The sequence below is a fragment of the Hippopotamus amphibius genome, chromosome 2 (genome assembly GCF_030028045.1).
Source record: "Hippopotamus amphibius kiboko isolate mHipAmp2 chromosome 2, mHipAmp2.hap2, whole genome shotgun sequence".
In the NCBI taxonomy this organism is placed as follows: Eukaryota; Metazoa; Chordata; class Mammalia; order Artiodactyla; family Hippopotamidae; genus Hippopotamus; species Hippopotamus amphibius.
The window spans coordinates 96499-113822 of NC_080187.1; the positions used below are offsets into that span (position 1 = coordinate 96499).

Below are 17324 nucleotides of genomic sequence, written 5' to 3' on the forward strand. Positions count from 1 at the left end.
GAGGCCCGCTCCCACACACGCCCCGGGAGGCGGGGACCCTCCCCTGGGCTGGAGTCGGGGCCCACCGCGCAGACCGCACGCACCTTCATCATCAGCACCACGGTGTTGAGGGCTATCATGGCCATGATGAAATACTCGAAGGGCGGTGAGACCACGAACGTCCATGTCCTGTACTGGAAGGACTGCTTGTTCTGGGGCATGTACCGCGTCAAGGGTTTGGCGCTGATGGCGAAGTCAATGCAAGCCCTCTGCACAGGGAGGAAGGCGCGGCGGGAACTCAGACCCTGCAGAGCCCCTCCCTGCACACCCCCCCGCCCCTCGTCCACACAGGAGCACCGACGACAGCAGCCCTCCTCCAGGCAACCCTCCATGACCCGCCCTGGCCAGGGGTTCCCACACAGAAGGAGGAGCCCAGGGGCCCTGCCCACACTGCCCATCGGAGGGCCCGCGTGCAGATGGAGTGGGAAGGGAGTGGCCTACCTCGTTCTTCTCCAGGCTGCATTCAGACATGACCTTGTCCCCCTGCTCCTGGAAGGTGATGATGATTAAGGCTACAAAGATGTTGACGAAAAAGAAGGGGAAGACCACGAAGTAGACCACGTAGAAGATGGACAGCTCCATGCGGTACCCGGGGCTCGGGCCCTGCTCCTCATAGGTGGCGTCCACCGAGTGTTTCAGCACCCTGGGCCAAGAACCAACGCCAAGCGTCAGGGGAGCCCAGGAGGACACAGCTCCAGGACAGACAAGACTTGTATCACAGATGAAGCGTCTGCGGCTGAGCCCAGCGACAGCACCACATGCGTGGCAGGCCTCCTCCCCAGGACGGCCATGTCTCTGGGCGGGGGGCTGCCTCCCCAGTAGGGGCTGTACTCAGGGCTACTGGGGGGCCTCCAGGAGGAGGCTTCGGGGTGCCTGAGGTCCTTTCCCCCAAAGGAGAGGTGGGAGAGGCCCAGCAGTCCTGAGCTGCCTGGCTCTCTCCCGCCTCATTCCAGGCCACCTGCCCACACCCAGCTTCACTTGTCGTCAGGAAGCCCTGGGCTCAGCAGGGTCTCCTGCCAGAGCATCAATCCTACCTTCTGAGGAGCAGTCCTCTCAGCCCCAAATACACGCATCCCTCAGGCTCCCCTTAAGTGAGGCCAGTGGCTAACACAGAGAGACACCAGAGGGCCCATCTTCCCTCCGGCCTCCAGCCACTAAACGAGGATTCTCAGCAGCTCAGGACGCTGTGCTCTTGGCGTGATCTCCTCCTCCCCCCAGGCTGCCCACTCTCCCCCGGGAAGCACAAGAGCGTGGGGGGGGGGGGGGGTATTTGCTTAGCGACAGACGCAGAGTCTGAGCTCCCCACCCCAGCGGCCCCTCTGCTCTAGCCGGACCAGCCAGGGGGGCACTCACATGGGCCACCCTTCCCCCGTGGACACTGTGAAGAGAGTCAGCAGGGCCCAGAGCACGTTGTCGTAGTGGAAGTCGTATTTCTTCCACTGCCGCGGCTGGGCTTCAACCTCCTCCTTCTCATAATCCAAATACTGGCCCCTGGGAGTGGGAACACAGAGGAAGTCAGAGGTTAAAGACAAAGGATCCAAACAAACCTCTGTGTCTGTGGTCAACTGCCTTTTGGAAAGGGTTGGCCATTCAGTGGAGGAAGAGCAGTCTCTTCAACAGATGGTGCTGAAACCACTGGGTATCTACAGGCAAGAAAATGAGCGTGGACCCCACCTCACTCCATGTTTACAAATCAACTCAAAATGATCAAAGACCTACATGTAAGAGCTAACACTTTAAGCCTCTTAGAAGAAAACACAGGTGGCCTCAGAAAAGAACAGATAAATTGGATTTCATCAACATTGAAAGCTTTTGTGCTTCAAAGGACATGACCAACACACAGAATGGGACAAAAATATTGAAAATCATCTATCTGATAAGGGACTTGTATCAGGGCTACATTAAGAACTATTACAATCAGTTATAAAAAGGATGAACAACCCAATTTAAAAAATGGGTAAAAGATCTGAATAGACATTTTTGCGAAGACACACAAATGGTCAATATGCACATGAAGAGACTGCACATCGAGAGTCACCAGAGAAATGAAAATCAAACCACAATGAGACACCACTCTATACCCACTAGGAGGGCTGCAATTACATTTTTAGAAAGGAAAATAACAAGTGTTGGCCAGGATGTGGAGAAATGAGAACTCTCAGACGCTGCTGGTGGGAACAGAAGATGCTTCAGCCACTTTGGAAGACAGTCTGGCAGTTCCTGAACCTGATAAAGAAAACTGCCCCGAGACCCAGAAGTCTCACATCTAGGCTTATACTCAAGAGAAACGGAAACGCCTGACAACAGAAAAAGCTGCACACGTGTTCAAAGCAGCAGTAATCACAACTGCCAAAACGTGCAAACAACCCAAATGTCCATCAGTAGATACACGGATCGATACGTCGAGGTGTGACTACGGGGGAGCGACACCTGACCACCCAAGGAACGAAGTGCTGCGTGGGCCGCAGCAGGAGGCCCCTCGACAGCACTAGCGGTGGAAGTCGGACACAGGAGACCACAGCTCACATGATCCCGTGTACGTGACATGTCCAGTACAGCGTCCACCTCCCCTCGCTCCTCCCTGGGAGCGCCTCTCCTGTCTGCCCTGCTGGGGCCCGAGGCCTCAGAGTGACGGGGAAGTGGCGCCAATCCTGGGGCGGCCCTCTGACCGTAGGGCCCAGCCTGGATCTCGAGACTGGACAGAGCGCCCGGCAGTAACCACGCTGAGTTCCCTGAGGTGTGCGCGCAGGCAGGGCGCGGGCAGGGCCCGGCCGGCCGAGGGGGCGTGGCGCTGGGGAGAGGGGCGGCCCCGCCCGGCGTACCTGCAGTCCCGCTCCAGCTCCTTGGACTCGTCGGTGCAGTAGAAAAACTTCCCCTTGAAGAGCTGCACCGCGATGACGGCGAAGATGAACATGAAGAGCATGTAGACGATCAGGATGTTGAGGACGTTCTTCAGGGAGTTCACCACACAGTCAAACACCGCCTGGGGGGCGGAGCCGTGAGCGGCGGGCCCAGGCCCGAGACCACGTGCCCGCCGAGGGGTCTGGACCAGGGACCCGCTGCCCTGTGGGGGAAGCTGCCTGCACTGTCCTCCTCTAGGGAGTCCTGGACTGGACGGGGTGGGCAGGCAGGCGGCGGCACGCCGAGGAGAACCTGGTGCTGGACCAGGGTCAGGCCACCCAGCCAGGCCACGGGCCCACGTGGGAGGAAGGGGCGGGGTGGGGCCGAGGACCTCGCGTGCCCCCGCCCACCAGTGGGAACCAGGACGGGGCAGAACAGCGGCAGTGGCGAGGCCAGTGAGCCAGAGGTGACTCCCGGCTGCTACCACTGCCGGGGCCTCCTCTCAGGGGCTCCCCGGCCAGGAGCTCGGCTCTCCCCGTTCCCCAGTGAACCTCTCCCTGCTGCCCTGGCCCTGGCTCCCGCTGGCTGGGCGCAAAGGCAGATCCGCAGCCGTCTCCCGGGGCCCCGCCCGGCAGCACAGCCCCCGCTCACCCGCCCCAGCGCCTCAGTCACCCCCAGAGCTGCCCCTTCACGCGGGCTCTAAACCGCCTGCCGTCACCCCACATCACTCAGGGCCTCCACGCCCGCGTGCTCCAGCGGCTCCTAACGCTTCACGGCTGCAGTCCTGGAGGAGTGAGCCCAGCCACGCCCGCGCTTCCGGGAACCCGCCCTCCCTGCGTCTCCCTGCGCCCCCGCCTCTCTCGGCAGCCCGTCCCCCTGCACGGTAGCTGCTGCTGAAACACTCTGTCCTGTCGAGCACCCCTGGGCTGAGGAAGAGGAGCCTTAGGGCACCATGGAGAAGACGCCCCCCTCAGGGAGGGCCACAGAGCTGAGAGCCTGTCCCCCACACACGATGCGGGGCCCCCCCAGTGTGGGGCATCCCCTCAGCTCTGCCTGTCCCCACCCCACACAGAAGGCTGCAGGGGACCAGGCCAGTTACACACGTGCACCCCACAGTGCGAGCCTACACGCACACGTGTGCCCACACGCACACACGTGCACACCACCCCCCAGGCCCCACTCCGCACCTTGAGCTTGGGCAGCCGCTTGATGGTCTTGAGCGGCCGCAGCACACGCAGGACCCGTAGGGACTTGATGGTGTTGATGTCTTTCCCTTTGGAGCCTCTAGAAGGGAGAAGCCACCCATGTAGACAGGCAGGGCACACACCTGTGCCCAGGGGACCTGGGGACAGGGCGGCCTTGACTCACAGGCACCACAGGCCAGTGTATCTCCCCCTACAGGCTGCCTGCCAAGGAGTGGACCAGGGCCGGGACCAGGTCAGCAGCACCCGGCGTCCAGGGAGAGCTGAGCTTCCGAACGGGAAGAGACCACCCCCAGACCACATCATTCAGCACTCTCACCCACCCCCACACCAGCTTGCTCCAGACACCACGCCGAGACCCCCAGTAGGAGTAAAGGGGGGACGCCGCTCCAGGACCACAGCCCCAGCCCGGGCTGGCACACACAAGCCCCTCAGCAATGCAGCACCGCGCCCACCACCACGGAGCCTTCTGGAAGGGCTGGCTTCTCCTGCTTTTCACGCCTGGTGGGGGGAGGTAAGGCGCTCACACTACAAGGACGGAGCCTGAGCGCTGGGGAAGGGCCCCTGGCTGACTTTCACGCAAAGGCAGCAGCAACAGAATCTGCCAAGGCTGTGGCGCATGTGGATGAAGCCCATTTTGCTTCTGCCAAAAATGGCCCCTCCCTGCCAGACTTTTGCCATTCTGATGTCCTTGTAGCATGGCAACCGTCTGCTCCTGCATCAGAGAAATCAAAATGGATAAACAGTGGCTGTAAATGAAATAAGCAGTCGGGGCTAGAGGAGACTCCAGACGGTCCCTCGGTTCTTCCTGGCTCCACGGCAAGCGCCACGTGTCGGGTTTTGCATGCCTTTGCCCACCGCAGTGCATTTACTATGACTCAAATTATGTATAGACGTTGGTGGGGAGACTTCCACAAAAGTGCAAAAACAGTAATGCAGGACGATTATAATTGTTATGACTGTGTGTTTACAGTATCACTGGTTCATTAATGCTCTTTCAGATTTAAAGAAATCTTTTCTCTTAAGCTATCAACAATTTGGCAAGATATACCTTTGTGAACAAAGATGAAACATTTACTTTTTCCCCCTACCTGATCGCTCCAGAATTCAGAAAATTCCAATGAGTATTCTCATTTCCATCACAATATATTTATTTGTATAAGTTCAATGAGAATCTGTTCTCATAGCAGGACACACCTGGGAACACTGGCTATATTACCAAGGTATTGCAGGCAAAATCTCATGGTCATGTCCTTGGCTTGGCTTCCTGGCTTTGAATGCTTTTGAGAGTTCAGTCTGAGACTCCTTATGAAAATTTGCAACAAAGCAGTCTTTAAGAGAACTGGAATGATCAGTCACTCTTCTTGCTGCACTTATATAATTAATGAGGCCAAGTTTCATGTACACAAATTAGTTTTACTGTGATTATCTTTGGTAAAAAAGTGGGGGTATTGTAGAGAGAAAAAGATATGTTTGCCCCTTTACAGATATTAGATTCTAATCCTAATAATTGTCTTTGAGGTTTTGTTATATACCCGCAAACTCAGCTGGATCCTGAATTCTTCCAGTTTCCTCAAATATCTGGCTATGACTTACCAAACTAATGTTTCCAATTTTCTCCCACACCTCTGATCTGAAACCAGTCAGAAGAAAGACTGCCCTGAAATCTTGGAAGGGACTGCACCAGGTCCTCCCACTACCCAGATGGCAGTAAACTTCAGGGACTTAAACCCTGGACAAATATTTCACAGCTGCAGAAGCCCCAGCATTCCCTTTCTCTGGTCTGATGCCCTACACTGCTCTCTCAATCCCTGGAGCAGAGACGGGGCAACTGGCCACCGAGAGGCCCTGGGAGAGCCTCCTGAAGGCCAAGCCCCTGCTGGTTTCAGCAGGCTCTGTGCTGGGCAGCTCCCAGGTCCCCAGCGCTGAGGCTGGGGCTGTCTGAGTCCCGCGGCCCTGCCCAGGGCTCTGCCGGGCCAGGCTCGCGGAGGCAAGGACCAGCTGCCTCTGCCGCCCCCCACTCACCTCACCTCACCGGCCACCCCCACGTGATAGAGAGAATCCATTTCTGAGCCTCCCTGGGGGTTGAGGCCCCCCCTCCCTGCCTGCCTTTCCCTTCCCCCGCCCTCTGTGGGAACCCAGAGCCTCAGTCATCCTTCAAAACAAAAGAACCCATCTCATCCTTACAAACGCTGGAGACCGATGAATAGAATTGAGAGGAGTAAAGTAGCTGACATGGAGGTAGACTGCTTCAGCCCACGACGACAGATCATGACTTTACACTTGGATCATGAAACTCTCCTTTTCCTGTCCGTTCCTCCCGTGAAAAGGTCACACTCTCATCTTTATCTCCCAGACCCTTACTCACGGGGTCAGGCTTTCAGACTGCTGGATTTGTCACCAAAGATTCTGATCTATCCCACCTATCTAGACCACATGTGTCTCCACTCACTAGGGGACCCCACCAGCAGCACCCATCTTTGCAAGGCATTTAGGAAGACCCTACTTCAGGCGAGGAGATTCTCTTCCCACATACACTAAACACCTGACGGACCCCTGCCTTAAATGGGTAAGCACAGCAGACGCTGTGAATAACTCCATCACTTAGTTAGGAGTAAATACGCACAAGATGTGATCAGAAACCTCTCCTTAACTCTTGAAGAGGCTGCAGATTCCCCTGCAAATACCCTTAGACTCTCTGACCAAGGCTGGTCCTAATAATAGGATAGCCCTTGGTTCCCTTTAACTGAGCAAGAAGTCATCTGTGCTGTGGCCACCACCACCTGCGGTACCTGGACTGACACTTCTGGGAAAGTTGAAACATCAGTTACAAAAGATCACTGAGCCAGCCACTTGGCTCAATCACGTGACTTCTTCATGGGGTCTTTCTTTGACTGGTTTGGGTCTTAGGGACCATGGCTCCAAAAAACACTTCAAACATTAGGATTTATCCTGCTTATAACGCCCCGATACGCCTGTCATATTCTCTCATCAACTTTAAATACATGTTTGTAGCTGATAATCACCAAGCAAATGGTCTCCAGGCTGACTGAAACGTCAGAAAAGAAGCAAAGCAAATGACCAACGTAAGCATTATGAACCTGGAACTGTGACCTGTGAATGTCGCAGAGATTAAGCAAACACATCATGACCTATGGATACCACAGCAAAGATCAAAGCTGCAAAAACTACATAGCAGGAGCTGCGCGTGCTGCTAAGACCGGTGAATAAAAAGTATCTCCTGCCGTATCAGTAAACAAAGGATGTTGCAGCCATCAAGCCAGCACCTCACAGCCCCTGACAGCCCCGAGGGAACTCAGGATGGAGGCAGGATGCCCCCCAACCTAGCAGTCAGCCACCCCCACCACGGGGCCCCTCAGGAGACTCAGGATGAAAAGCACAGGACACTGGCCCCAGAGAGCTGAGGTGCATATCAAAGGAATGATTTCAATGAGCCCAGACTCTTGCATTTCCCATATAGAGAAAAGCACTAAGTCCCTTAACTTGAGATGTCTGGTTTTCTTTAATTGACAGTATCTTTTGATATTATGACTACGCGGTCTCTGTTGCAAAAACTCCTCTATACCCTGGCTCCCCCCTTGCCTCTTTGGAGCAGTCTCTCAGAGCTACCTGAGATGCTGTGTCCCGGGCTTAAGTCCTCAGTTTTGTCCGCCAAATAAAACGTAACTCTCAACTTCTAGGTTGTGAATTTTTTTTTAGTCGACACACCTAAAATTTTGATCACATCTCTCAGCTGGGCTGACAGTGTGATCAGAAGGGGAGAACTATTAAAAAAAAAAAAAAGAGGAAGGGGAGAGGGAGGGAGAGAAGGAGGAGGAAAATGAAGAAGGAGAAGAAGAAGGAAAAATAAAAAGAAACAAAAGGCCCAAAGTGGAGCCACTTGCCCTCAGGACAGCAACCCAGGACTTAACTGCAGTCTTAGCCTTTTCCAGGAATGGAAGTTCTAGACTTTCCTGGTCAGCACCAGAGAGGTAACCTTGCCTGAAAGAATTCCTTCTTTTCTTTTGTTAATAATCTTGTCCGGCTCCCTTTCTATAAAAGCCTTCCATTTTGTACAGCTTCCATCATGTACAGCCTTTCTAATTACTAGATGGGATGCTGCCTGTTTCCTGAATCCCTTAATGAACCCAATTAGACCTTCAGATTTTAGTCAGTTGAATTTTGTTTTACAACAATAGAGGATCAGAGATGCCAGGCATTTCAGGGAGGTGTTGCGGAAAGAAAAGAGCAGAGAAAGCCCTGTTTCCCGAGGAGACACACATGGGAAAGTGTCTCAGGACGTCCAACAGCCTGGTAGCCGAGGTCACACAGCTCCCAACTCAGAGTGAGCACTGCCCTCCGGGCCCAGGCACCCAACCTCTAGCACTCAGTCAGGATGCCCTATTCACCAAGCAGGGGGGCCACACCCAGCCCCAGCCCCCAACCCGGCCCCCAGAGGTGAGGCAGGGTCGTGTGGCCTGGGGACGTGGCTCCTGGCAGCATGCAGCCCAGATGGTGGAGGGACATGAGCGGAGGTGAGGCATGGTGATGGAACGGCCCACGAGGGGTCACAGCGTGCTGTGATGGGGGGCGGTGTGAGGGGACAGAGGGAAGGCATTACCCCATGAAGCTCCTACCGAGAGTCCAGCAACAGGAGACAAAGAGAAGAGAGTCAGTGACGAGGCCTCCCCGTGGGCTGAGAGATGATCCCCTCCCTCGGCAGTGGCATCCGTTGAGGGTCTTACTTATCTCTGGATCTCCCCCACCACCTCCCCAGAATCTCCGCCCAGCTCCTCCCGAGCCCCCAGCACCTGCCTCACGCCCACCAGCGTGCAGGGCCTTTGGGAGCCAATCCAGGCCCAGCCATGGCAGGGCTGAGTGTGGCTCACGAGGGAGCCACAGAAAACCGCAGAGCACCCCCCGTGGGGAAACACCAGCTGCACCCACCCACGCTGGCTGACCAAGACGTGCAGCCACATCAGGGCACAAAAACTCTTCTGAAGGACCCGAGAGGCAGACCCCGTAGGCAGCGGCCTGCCTATCCAATTTCAGAACCACGGGGTGTTCTCAGACAAACGAGCCTCAAGGTCCTCCCGGCCCCACAGCCCGGCCCCACAGCCCGACCCCAGCAGGGAGGGACTGACTAGAGACGGCCATGGAGGCTGGGGGGGCCTCTTCCTCCTGCATCCCCCACACTCATCACAGCTCTGGGGACTGCAGTCCAGCAAGAGTCAGAGCAGACCTGGGTACTTACGAGAAGGCAAATGCCACCAGGGCCCCACTGACCACAATGAAGTCCAGAATATTCCACAGGTCCCGGAAGTATGCACCAGGGTGCAGCAGCAGTCCCAAATCGATCATCTTTAGGGGAACAACACACTTTAAGGAACAGAATATTTCAGAAAAGAAAGGCAAGCCAGAGCCCAGAGACATGTGGTTAGGAGAAGGATGCCACTTCATCTCACATCCCATCAGGAGAGGGGTCACAGCTCAGGTCACATCCTGTCAGGACAGGGGTCACAGCTCAGGTCACATCCTGTCAGGACAGGGGTCACAGCTCAGGTCACATCCTGTCAGGGGAGGGCTCACAGCTCAGGTCACGTCCTGTCAGGGGAGGGCTCACAGCTCAGGTCATGCCCCTCAGGGGAAAAGTCACAGGTCAGGTCATGTCCTGTCCGGGCAGGGGTCACAGCTCAGGTCACATCCTGTCAGGACAGGGGTCACAGCTCAGGTCACGTCCTGTCAGGACAGAGGTCACAGCTCAGGTCACGTACTGTCAGGGCAGGGGTCACAGCTCAGGTCATGTCCTGTCATGACAGGGGTCACAGCTCAGGTCATATCATGTCGGCGGAGGGGTCACAGCTCAGGTCACGTCCTGTCAGGACAGGGGTCACAGCTCAGGTCACGTCCTGTCAGGGGAAAGGTCACAGCTCAGGTCAAGCCCCTCAGGGGAAAGGTCACAGCTCAGGTCACGCCTCTCCGTGAGGGGACACAGCTCAGGTAATGGCCTCTTAGATCCTCAAAAGGCGTTTGGATCTCCACGCCTTTGACCCTAGTGACCCAGCATGGTCATTACTGGCTGAGATGCTGCCTGGGCCCCCAGCTCCTTGGAGCCTGAGTGAGACTCCCGTCTGTCACCGGGCTGCAGGCACACACTGCCCGGAGCGCGCCACCTGCCAGACCCTCGGAGTGTCAGCCCCGTGTGGCAGGAGGAAGAGCTGGTGGCTTCTGCCCCTCCTGCAGCAGCACCTTAATGTCTCTGGGCCACAGTGGCCTCGTTTGTAAAATGCAATGATAACACCTCCCCCAGGAATTGGCAAGAGGAGCAAAGAGGGCACCCGTGTGCACAGGAGCCACCCTGAGCCAGCACGCGGGCACCACCCCCAGCTGGGCCGCACGCGCACCTGTGTGGACGCACACAGGCCACTTGGCAACTCCTAGAGAAGGAACGAAGGTCAAACAACACGGTCGTTCTCCGTCCACGATCAAACACGAGTGAGTCCTCTACGCCCATCTGCCATGATCTCTGGGCCTCGAGGGCACTGCCCTGTCCCCACTCTCCTTCCTCCGGCCGAGGGTCGGCCTCCCCCTCTGCTGAGACAGCCCCGCGTGGGCTGGGCTCACACCCCACAGTAAGGAAAGCCTGAGCCCCTAGGCGAGCAGGGTCTCCGCCAGCGGGTCCTGGAGGCCAGGACCAGCCCTCGGGAACCCTTCTAAGGTTGACGTAATGCTGTGGCGAATCCTCAACACACGTGGCCTCGTGCCTCCACAAGACACAACCTCCACACGCGGGCTCGTGTCCCCTCACGTCACCACGCACGTGCGCACGCCTCCGCCTCAGCCATGACGGGGCTGAGCAAAGCCCCAAGGTCGCCAGGGCAACCACGCATCTCACCTTTATCACCATCTCAAAGGTGAAGACGCCTGTGAAGATGTAGTCCATGTACTTCAGCACCTGGAACCAAAAGGAAAGGCTTCTTTCAAAGGCGAGGCTGGAAGCACGAGCCAGGCCAGCTCAACAGCCCTGTTTTCCTCCAGGAGCCTGAAGAGACAACCTGTCGGCCTGCAGCCTGTGGCAGGGTCGCGGGGAGGGGAGGGGAAGGCAGGGGTGGCTTGGCCAGTGTCCCCGCGGGGGCATCCCCTGCAACAGTGGCCCTCGCTCCCATCCCGGGCACGTCCGCGCTCTTCTGTGTCCCCAGACCTTCAGTCCCACCCGCTGACGGGCAGACAGGACCCTGGTAGCACCAGCGCCCCCACGGCCCGGCAGCAGCACTCACGTTGTTCCTGGGCGAGTCTGTCTGCACAGGGTCCTCAGCGGCCAGGGCAATGCTGCTCAGGGCAATGACCACGAGAATGACCATCTCAAAGTACCGCATGGTCACAATGTAATGGCAGAAGCGGCGGAGCCTGGAAGGCAACGCACGGGTCAGCGAAGGGCCACCGCGGGCTGGGCCGGCCCCTCCCCACAGGAAGAGCAGAGTTCTGCTGAGTGTCCCTGTGGTCGGGAGATGACGGCCAGGTGACGGACGGGGACGAGATTCCTGGGAGCGCAGCGGGAAGGCGGCAGAACCCTGGGCAGGGCCAGCCCACCATGACTCGCAGGCCAGGTTGGTCCGGCCTGTCCAGTACATAAAGCTCCCCTGGGGCCCAGCCAGGCCTGCTCGTCTACCTGCTGTGGGGCTGCCGTGCCCTGGACAGGCTTCCAGCTCTGCTGTGGGTCGGGGGGGAAGAGGCCAAGCACCAAGAGTCTGGTGGAGAGCAGGAGCCTCTCGAGCCCCAGCGCTGGGCGCACCCCCCTCGTCTGAGCTGCGTGTGCACATCTGCCCTGCGGTCACCTGTCCGCCTCCACTCACCCGTCGGCACCACTGACCACTACTCTGCTCTGCTCAGGCACATTCTGGACTGGGACACAGTGGCGAAGAAGACACCAGCAAACAGTGTAGACATAAACCAACAGCAGATGTTCAGATGTTGACAAACGCTGTAACACAGCAGGGGACAGTGACCAGGAGGGCAGCAAAGGCCCCTCGGGGAAGTGAAGCCGATCCTGAGTGACGAGCACACAAGGCAGACGTCGCTCCTGCCACCTCGAGGGACGTGCTCGTGGGGACCCCCTCCTGCCTCTGCTGGCTCGCCCACCACCCACCAGCCCCTCCAACCTGCTCCTCTCGCCAACACTGCGTGTTCCCAAGGATACCCACGTCCCTCTGTCCCTGGAAGGGACTGCGCTTTCTGCCTGTCTCCTCCTCGTCCCGACCGCCACTGTCCAGCTCCAGCCCCCACGCTGCCCAGAGCCGCCCCTCTGAGACCCCCAAGTGACCTGCTGGCACTCCTCCCTCCTAACGGAGACACTTTTCCTGCTGCCTCCCTGACGCTTCATCTCAGGGCCTCTTCCATCCCACCCCTCTTTCCTTCTAATCAACAGCTGCCAGTCCACCTCGTGGCTGAGTTTCCACCCTCGCTCAGTCCCCCAAGTGCCCCGGCCACATGCCACCCGCCAGCCGCCCCAGGCTCTGCAGGGTCTGTGCTCGCTGCCCCCCGGCTTGGCCGGGCCACCAGCCATCATCCTTCACATCTCCATCCCATTCCACATCTAATTTGCCATCAATCCTGCAGATTCTGCCTCCGAAGTGTCTCCCTGAGCGACTCACTCCCCAGCTCCTTCATTCTGACTACCCTCATCAGATCACCACCATCTCTCTGGGAAACCGTGACCACCTACTAAGCGGTCTTCCTGTCTCATCTCCAGTCTTCCCGCCAAAGGGCTCTGCTAAGTGCAGCCTAACCGAGTCACCACTCACCCCCAACTGTTCACAACCTCTCAAGCTTCTCAGGGCTCTCGGTGTCACTTCCACTTCTCCACAGAACACACAACAGCTCTGTCTACCTCTGTGCTTTTCCACCCAACTGCCTTCAGCTGTTCTAGGCCTGATGTCTTGTACGTCTGGACCACTGTATGTTCTCTCTGCCCTCCAAGAATACTGGTTCCTCCTTCTTAAACTCTTTACCCTTTAGGCTTCAACTGAGGTCTCTCACGTCCTCCAGGAAGGCTCCCCTGACTACCCGCACTTGCTCCCAGACACCAGATCTCCCTGGTTTGCCTTCCCACACTGGACTCACCTGACAACGCCACCTGGTCGGTGCTGGAGGCAGGGGCCATATCTGTCTCTACCGCCATCCTCCTCCCAACCCCTAGCAGAGTAAGCTCCCCACAGATGTGCGCTGAATGGAGGAACACAGGGAGCATGGGTGACGGGGGGGCTGGTGGAGCGACGGCTGGATGACCAAGGGCAGAGGGACTGACCGGACACGTGGGTAGTGGACGGAGCACAACCTAGACCCCGCTGCGCCGCCCCCTCGGCCACGTGGTTCCGCCTGTGCCTCCGCCTGGCGGGCTGTCCCTCCACCCCCACGTCTCTGTCCCCGTCCCACGTCACGCCAGCAGCCGCCCCCGTCGGCAGCGCCCGTCCCCGCTTTATGCTTCCTCTTAGCCCCCCCCGCCGCGCAGCAGTCACGTGCCCTCCCCAACGTCCTGTCCGCCGTCTGCCTCGCCACGCGCTCGGAAGCTCAGTGAGGACGGGGACCTTGTCTGCTCTGCTCATTACTATGTACTCCCAGCACCCAGAACGCTGTCTGGCCCGTGAATATCGGCTGAGGTAACGAAGGCAGCTGGACCGCTGAGGGGATGAGACTCACGGTGGCGTAAGCAGAGGGGAGAAAACGTGGACAGACATGTGAGTGACGGTGACACACCCGCGAGCTCTGATGGGCGTTGGGCAGAGGGCGGCACGTATGCATGATGGGTGTAAACTGGGCGCACGTGTGCAGAGGTGAACGAAGGCTGCAGTGGAGGTGAAGGGCAAGGCCCTGGGACCGACTGTGTGGGTTCAAATCCCAGCTCTGCCACCAAGATGGACGGGCTGTGTGTCTGGACACTGGCCTTCCCTGTGGCTCTGTGTCCTCATCTGCAAAGTGAGGTGACAGCAGCGTGTGCTCTGTGGGGTGCTGCGATGGGCGATGCACATAAAGGGCTGGGTCACGTCTAACACAGGCTGCTCGCGTATGCACGTGAACCGTGGGCCGTGGACGCGAGCACAGCACAGGACGTGGGCCGATGACAAGACTCACAGGTTGGTGGGGCTCAGGCAGAACATGGAGCTGTACGGGACGATGGGCCGGGGACCGCTCCTCCTCACGTCATCAGCTTCCACCTCCTTCTTCCCTTCGGCTTGGCTTTCCAGGTCCACATTGCCACCTACAAGGACACGAGGCCACCAAGTGAGGGGTGTGGCCCATACACCCACATCATGCAGGTCTCCCCGGGCGACAGACACTCTCCCAGCTCCAATTCCAAAGGTCTTTGTGGACCCGCCCAAGGAACGGCACACGGCCAAGAACACAGCTTCACCCAATACCCCCTCCGACCCGTCAGGCCACCACTGAGGCGAGCAAGGGCACGGCTGCGCCAGCACTGAAGATCTGGGCCGTCTGCCGCAGAGACCCAGAGGCCCTTCCTCACCTCTCCCTCCACCAGGGTCGCTGGGGGAGCAGCACAAAGTCTGGTGGGCGTCCCTGTCTGTGGACGCCTCTGCCTCCCTAGGGGCCATTCATCTAGATATTCTAAGAACATCAGAGCCGCCTTCAGCCCCAGAGACCAGGGCCAGTAGGCTTCCCTTTCCCCATCCCAGTTCAGGGCGCACCCCCTCGAGAAAAGCATCCCGGGCTGCCAGGTGAGAGCTCCCACTGCCCTGCAGAGATTTCAGGCAGGGCCCGCAGCGCAGCAAGGAGGGGCCGGCCTGGCCTGTAGCCACTCTCCTGAACCTGCCGGTCAGGCCTGACCCGCCGCACAGGGACCTCAGAGGACGCTGACCCGGGGAGGACGCAGCACGGCCGTTGCCGTCGTCCACACACTCCCTCGGACCTGCTTGGCCCTTGCTCTTCACTCCTTACCGCCCGCCCCCCTGCCCCGAGGCCCATCCTCTGTGCTCTCAGCACGCCCTCCCCTACTTGGCACCCACTAAACAAACGCGCCAGGGTCAAAATGGCTGTGACCATTGTTCTTTTTAAGTAGATTTTGCTCTTCGTGCATAGTATGTTTCTCACAACAGTGTTTCATTTTTAACTATCCTAATGCACGCTTCCATTCTTGCAGGTAACAGTTCCCGAGACCCCAGGGACGCCAGGGAGCGAGGGCAGACGCGGAGCCAGTGCTCACTGTCCACCTCACTTTTACTTCTTGGAAGAAGCGTAAGGGCAGAAATGAGGATGGTTCCCTCCAGCCCACGTGAAGACAAAGGCTCCAAGCTGCTCCGCCCACTGCTGGCCATTCTGAAGTCCTGCAGAGAACGGCCGGCCCAGAGAAGACAGCCATGAGCTGAATGTGAGACCGGCTCAAGCCGCAGCAGCTACGACGCGTCCTAGACTGTCAGCTGCCACCACTCGGCACCATTCCGTTCCCAGCTGAAGGCATTAATTATATCATCCTCTAAGAAAGCAACTGGGCAATTCGCATTTAAAGCCCTAAACAATTCTGTCTATTGATTTAATTTGTACAAAATTATCTCTTAAGGAAATCAAGCATGCACGCAAACATCTGTATCACAAAGGTGTTTGTTATAAGTTCTTTTACAATAACAAAAACTATGAAACGTATAACCAAAGGAGATCGACTAAGTGTACAATATTTATAGGAAGCATCATACTACGAGTATTAAATATGGTTACAAATAGTTTAAACGACAAAAAAAGAAGCTTATGATAAGTCTAAAAAATAAAAAACAAGACAGGCTACACACCTGTATATCCCAGATGGGCTCAACTATGAAAAATAACATATACAGGGAGAGAAAAAACACCAAAATAACGGTAACTGTGGGGATCTCTGAAAGGCTTTCTGATTATAATTTTAATTCTCTTCACTATACTTTTAACACCAAAAAATTTTTTTTTCTGTGATGAGCATGTGTAACTTTTAAGTTAAGAAACATTATTTTAAAACTACAGCTTTTCAGACTCTTCCACAATAACAATTAAGCAAACCCAAGGACAAATAAACTGGGAAAAAAAGAACCCACATACACTAAATGAAGAATTTTTCTGCTCAAAAGAAGTGGAACAAAGATATCAGAGCCTGGATGGAAATACTTCTGAAACAGATTCACTACTACAACAACAACAACAACAGAAATCATCAATTAAGTCAAAACAGAGCAGGAATAAAGGGAGAGGGTCAAAAGGAGAACTACAACAGACTAAGGAAATTCACTGTTGGAAGCAGGTTATTTAAAACAAAAAAAGACTTGACAGTAACAAAAATTAATTCATTGAAACAGAAGACAACCAAGCCAGATGGCCAGATATGGGGGGAAGGGGGTCGTGGATAAAGAAAGGAACAGAACGTTCGCTGAAAACAACCATGTGCCGGGCTGGTCCAGGCACTTACTGGCATGTATTATTACCTCCAGTTTTCAGATTAAGAAACTGAGGCTGAACTGAGGAGTGATGCTCCAGGGACACAACCGACCACGGTGGGGAGGAGGCAGGATGCTGAGGGAGGCACCACATTAACCTGCTCCCTGCAGGGGCTGAAGGGGGTCCAGACGGGTGGTGCACTGGGCTTCCAGGAAAGCACAGGAAGTCCTCTCTGACAAGAACATTCCTGGTCTGGCCCACAGAATCCCCACCGACCAAGGCAGCCGTTTCCAACTTCGAGAGAACTTAAGCCCAGTCCCAAGACATCCACCACGTACAAAGAATTCCTGTCCTATAGCTTATGTATCATCCTTGGGAGAATATAAAGCAGCCAAACAATTCTTTTCCTGTAGGGCTTAATTATCTCACAAAGCCCACTTCAGAGAGGGTGGATTATGATCAATCATATACAAACTCAAAATAAAAAACATCAGCAAATATACAAGGACCAGCAAACAAACATCACTCCCATGCATGGAAGGTAAAAGACGGCAGACACAAATAACAGATGTATACCCCCAATGCAATTCAGATATAAGTACCTTTAGATGAGGACTATAAAAAACTAAATATAAATATGTAACGAAATAAAAAATGAGCCTTTTAAAAACGAACAAGCAATAGAAGTCTATAAAATTGGCCCAGCATTTCCACGGCCTATGACAGAGAGGCCAAAGGACTCATCCTCCTACTAAAAACAACTATAAAAGCCGCACAAAATACGGAACTGTTTAAAGGCACAGGGAACCAGCTCCCACGGACAGAACCCGA

General features: G+C 56.1%; 1 protein-coding gene across 2 annotated transcripts in view; it reads right to left on the minus strand.

Annotated features, from left to right (window-relative positions):
• The window catches only part of CACNA1B (calcium voltage-gated channel subunit alpha1 B), a 201545-nt gene that overhangs the window by 49960 nt on the left and 134261 nt on the right, over positions 1 to 17324 (minus strand). For both annotated transcript variants that reach the window (XM_057721006.1, XM_057721007.1), the window contains exons 21-29: positions 14211 to 14337; positions 11360 to 11489; positions 10978 to 11037; positions 9337 to 9443; positions 4068 to 4164; positions 2862 to 3022; positions 1393 to 1530; positions 481 to 682; positions 84 to 248 (exon numbers count right to left, since the gene is read on the minus strand). In XM_057721006.1, coding sequence (XP_057576989.1) covers positions 84 to 248; positions 481 to 682; positions 1393 to 1530; positions 2862 to 3022; positions 4068 to 4164; positions 9337 to 9443; positions 10978 to 11037; positions 11360 to 11489; positions 14211 to 14337 — 1187 coding nt within the window. The remainder of the gene's footprint in view (positions 1 to 83; positions 249 to 480; positions 683 to 1392; positions 1531 to 2861; positions 3023 to 4067; positions 4165 to 9336; positions 9444 to 10977; positions 11038 to 11359; positions 11490 to 14210; positions 14338 to 17324) is intronic.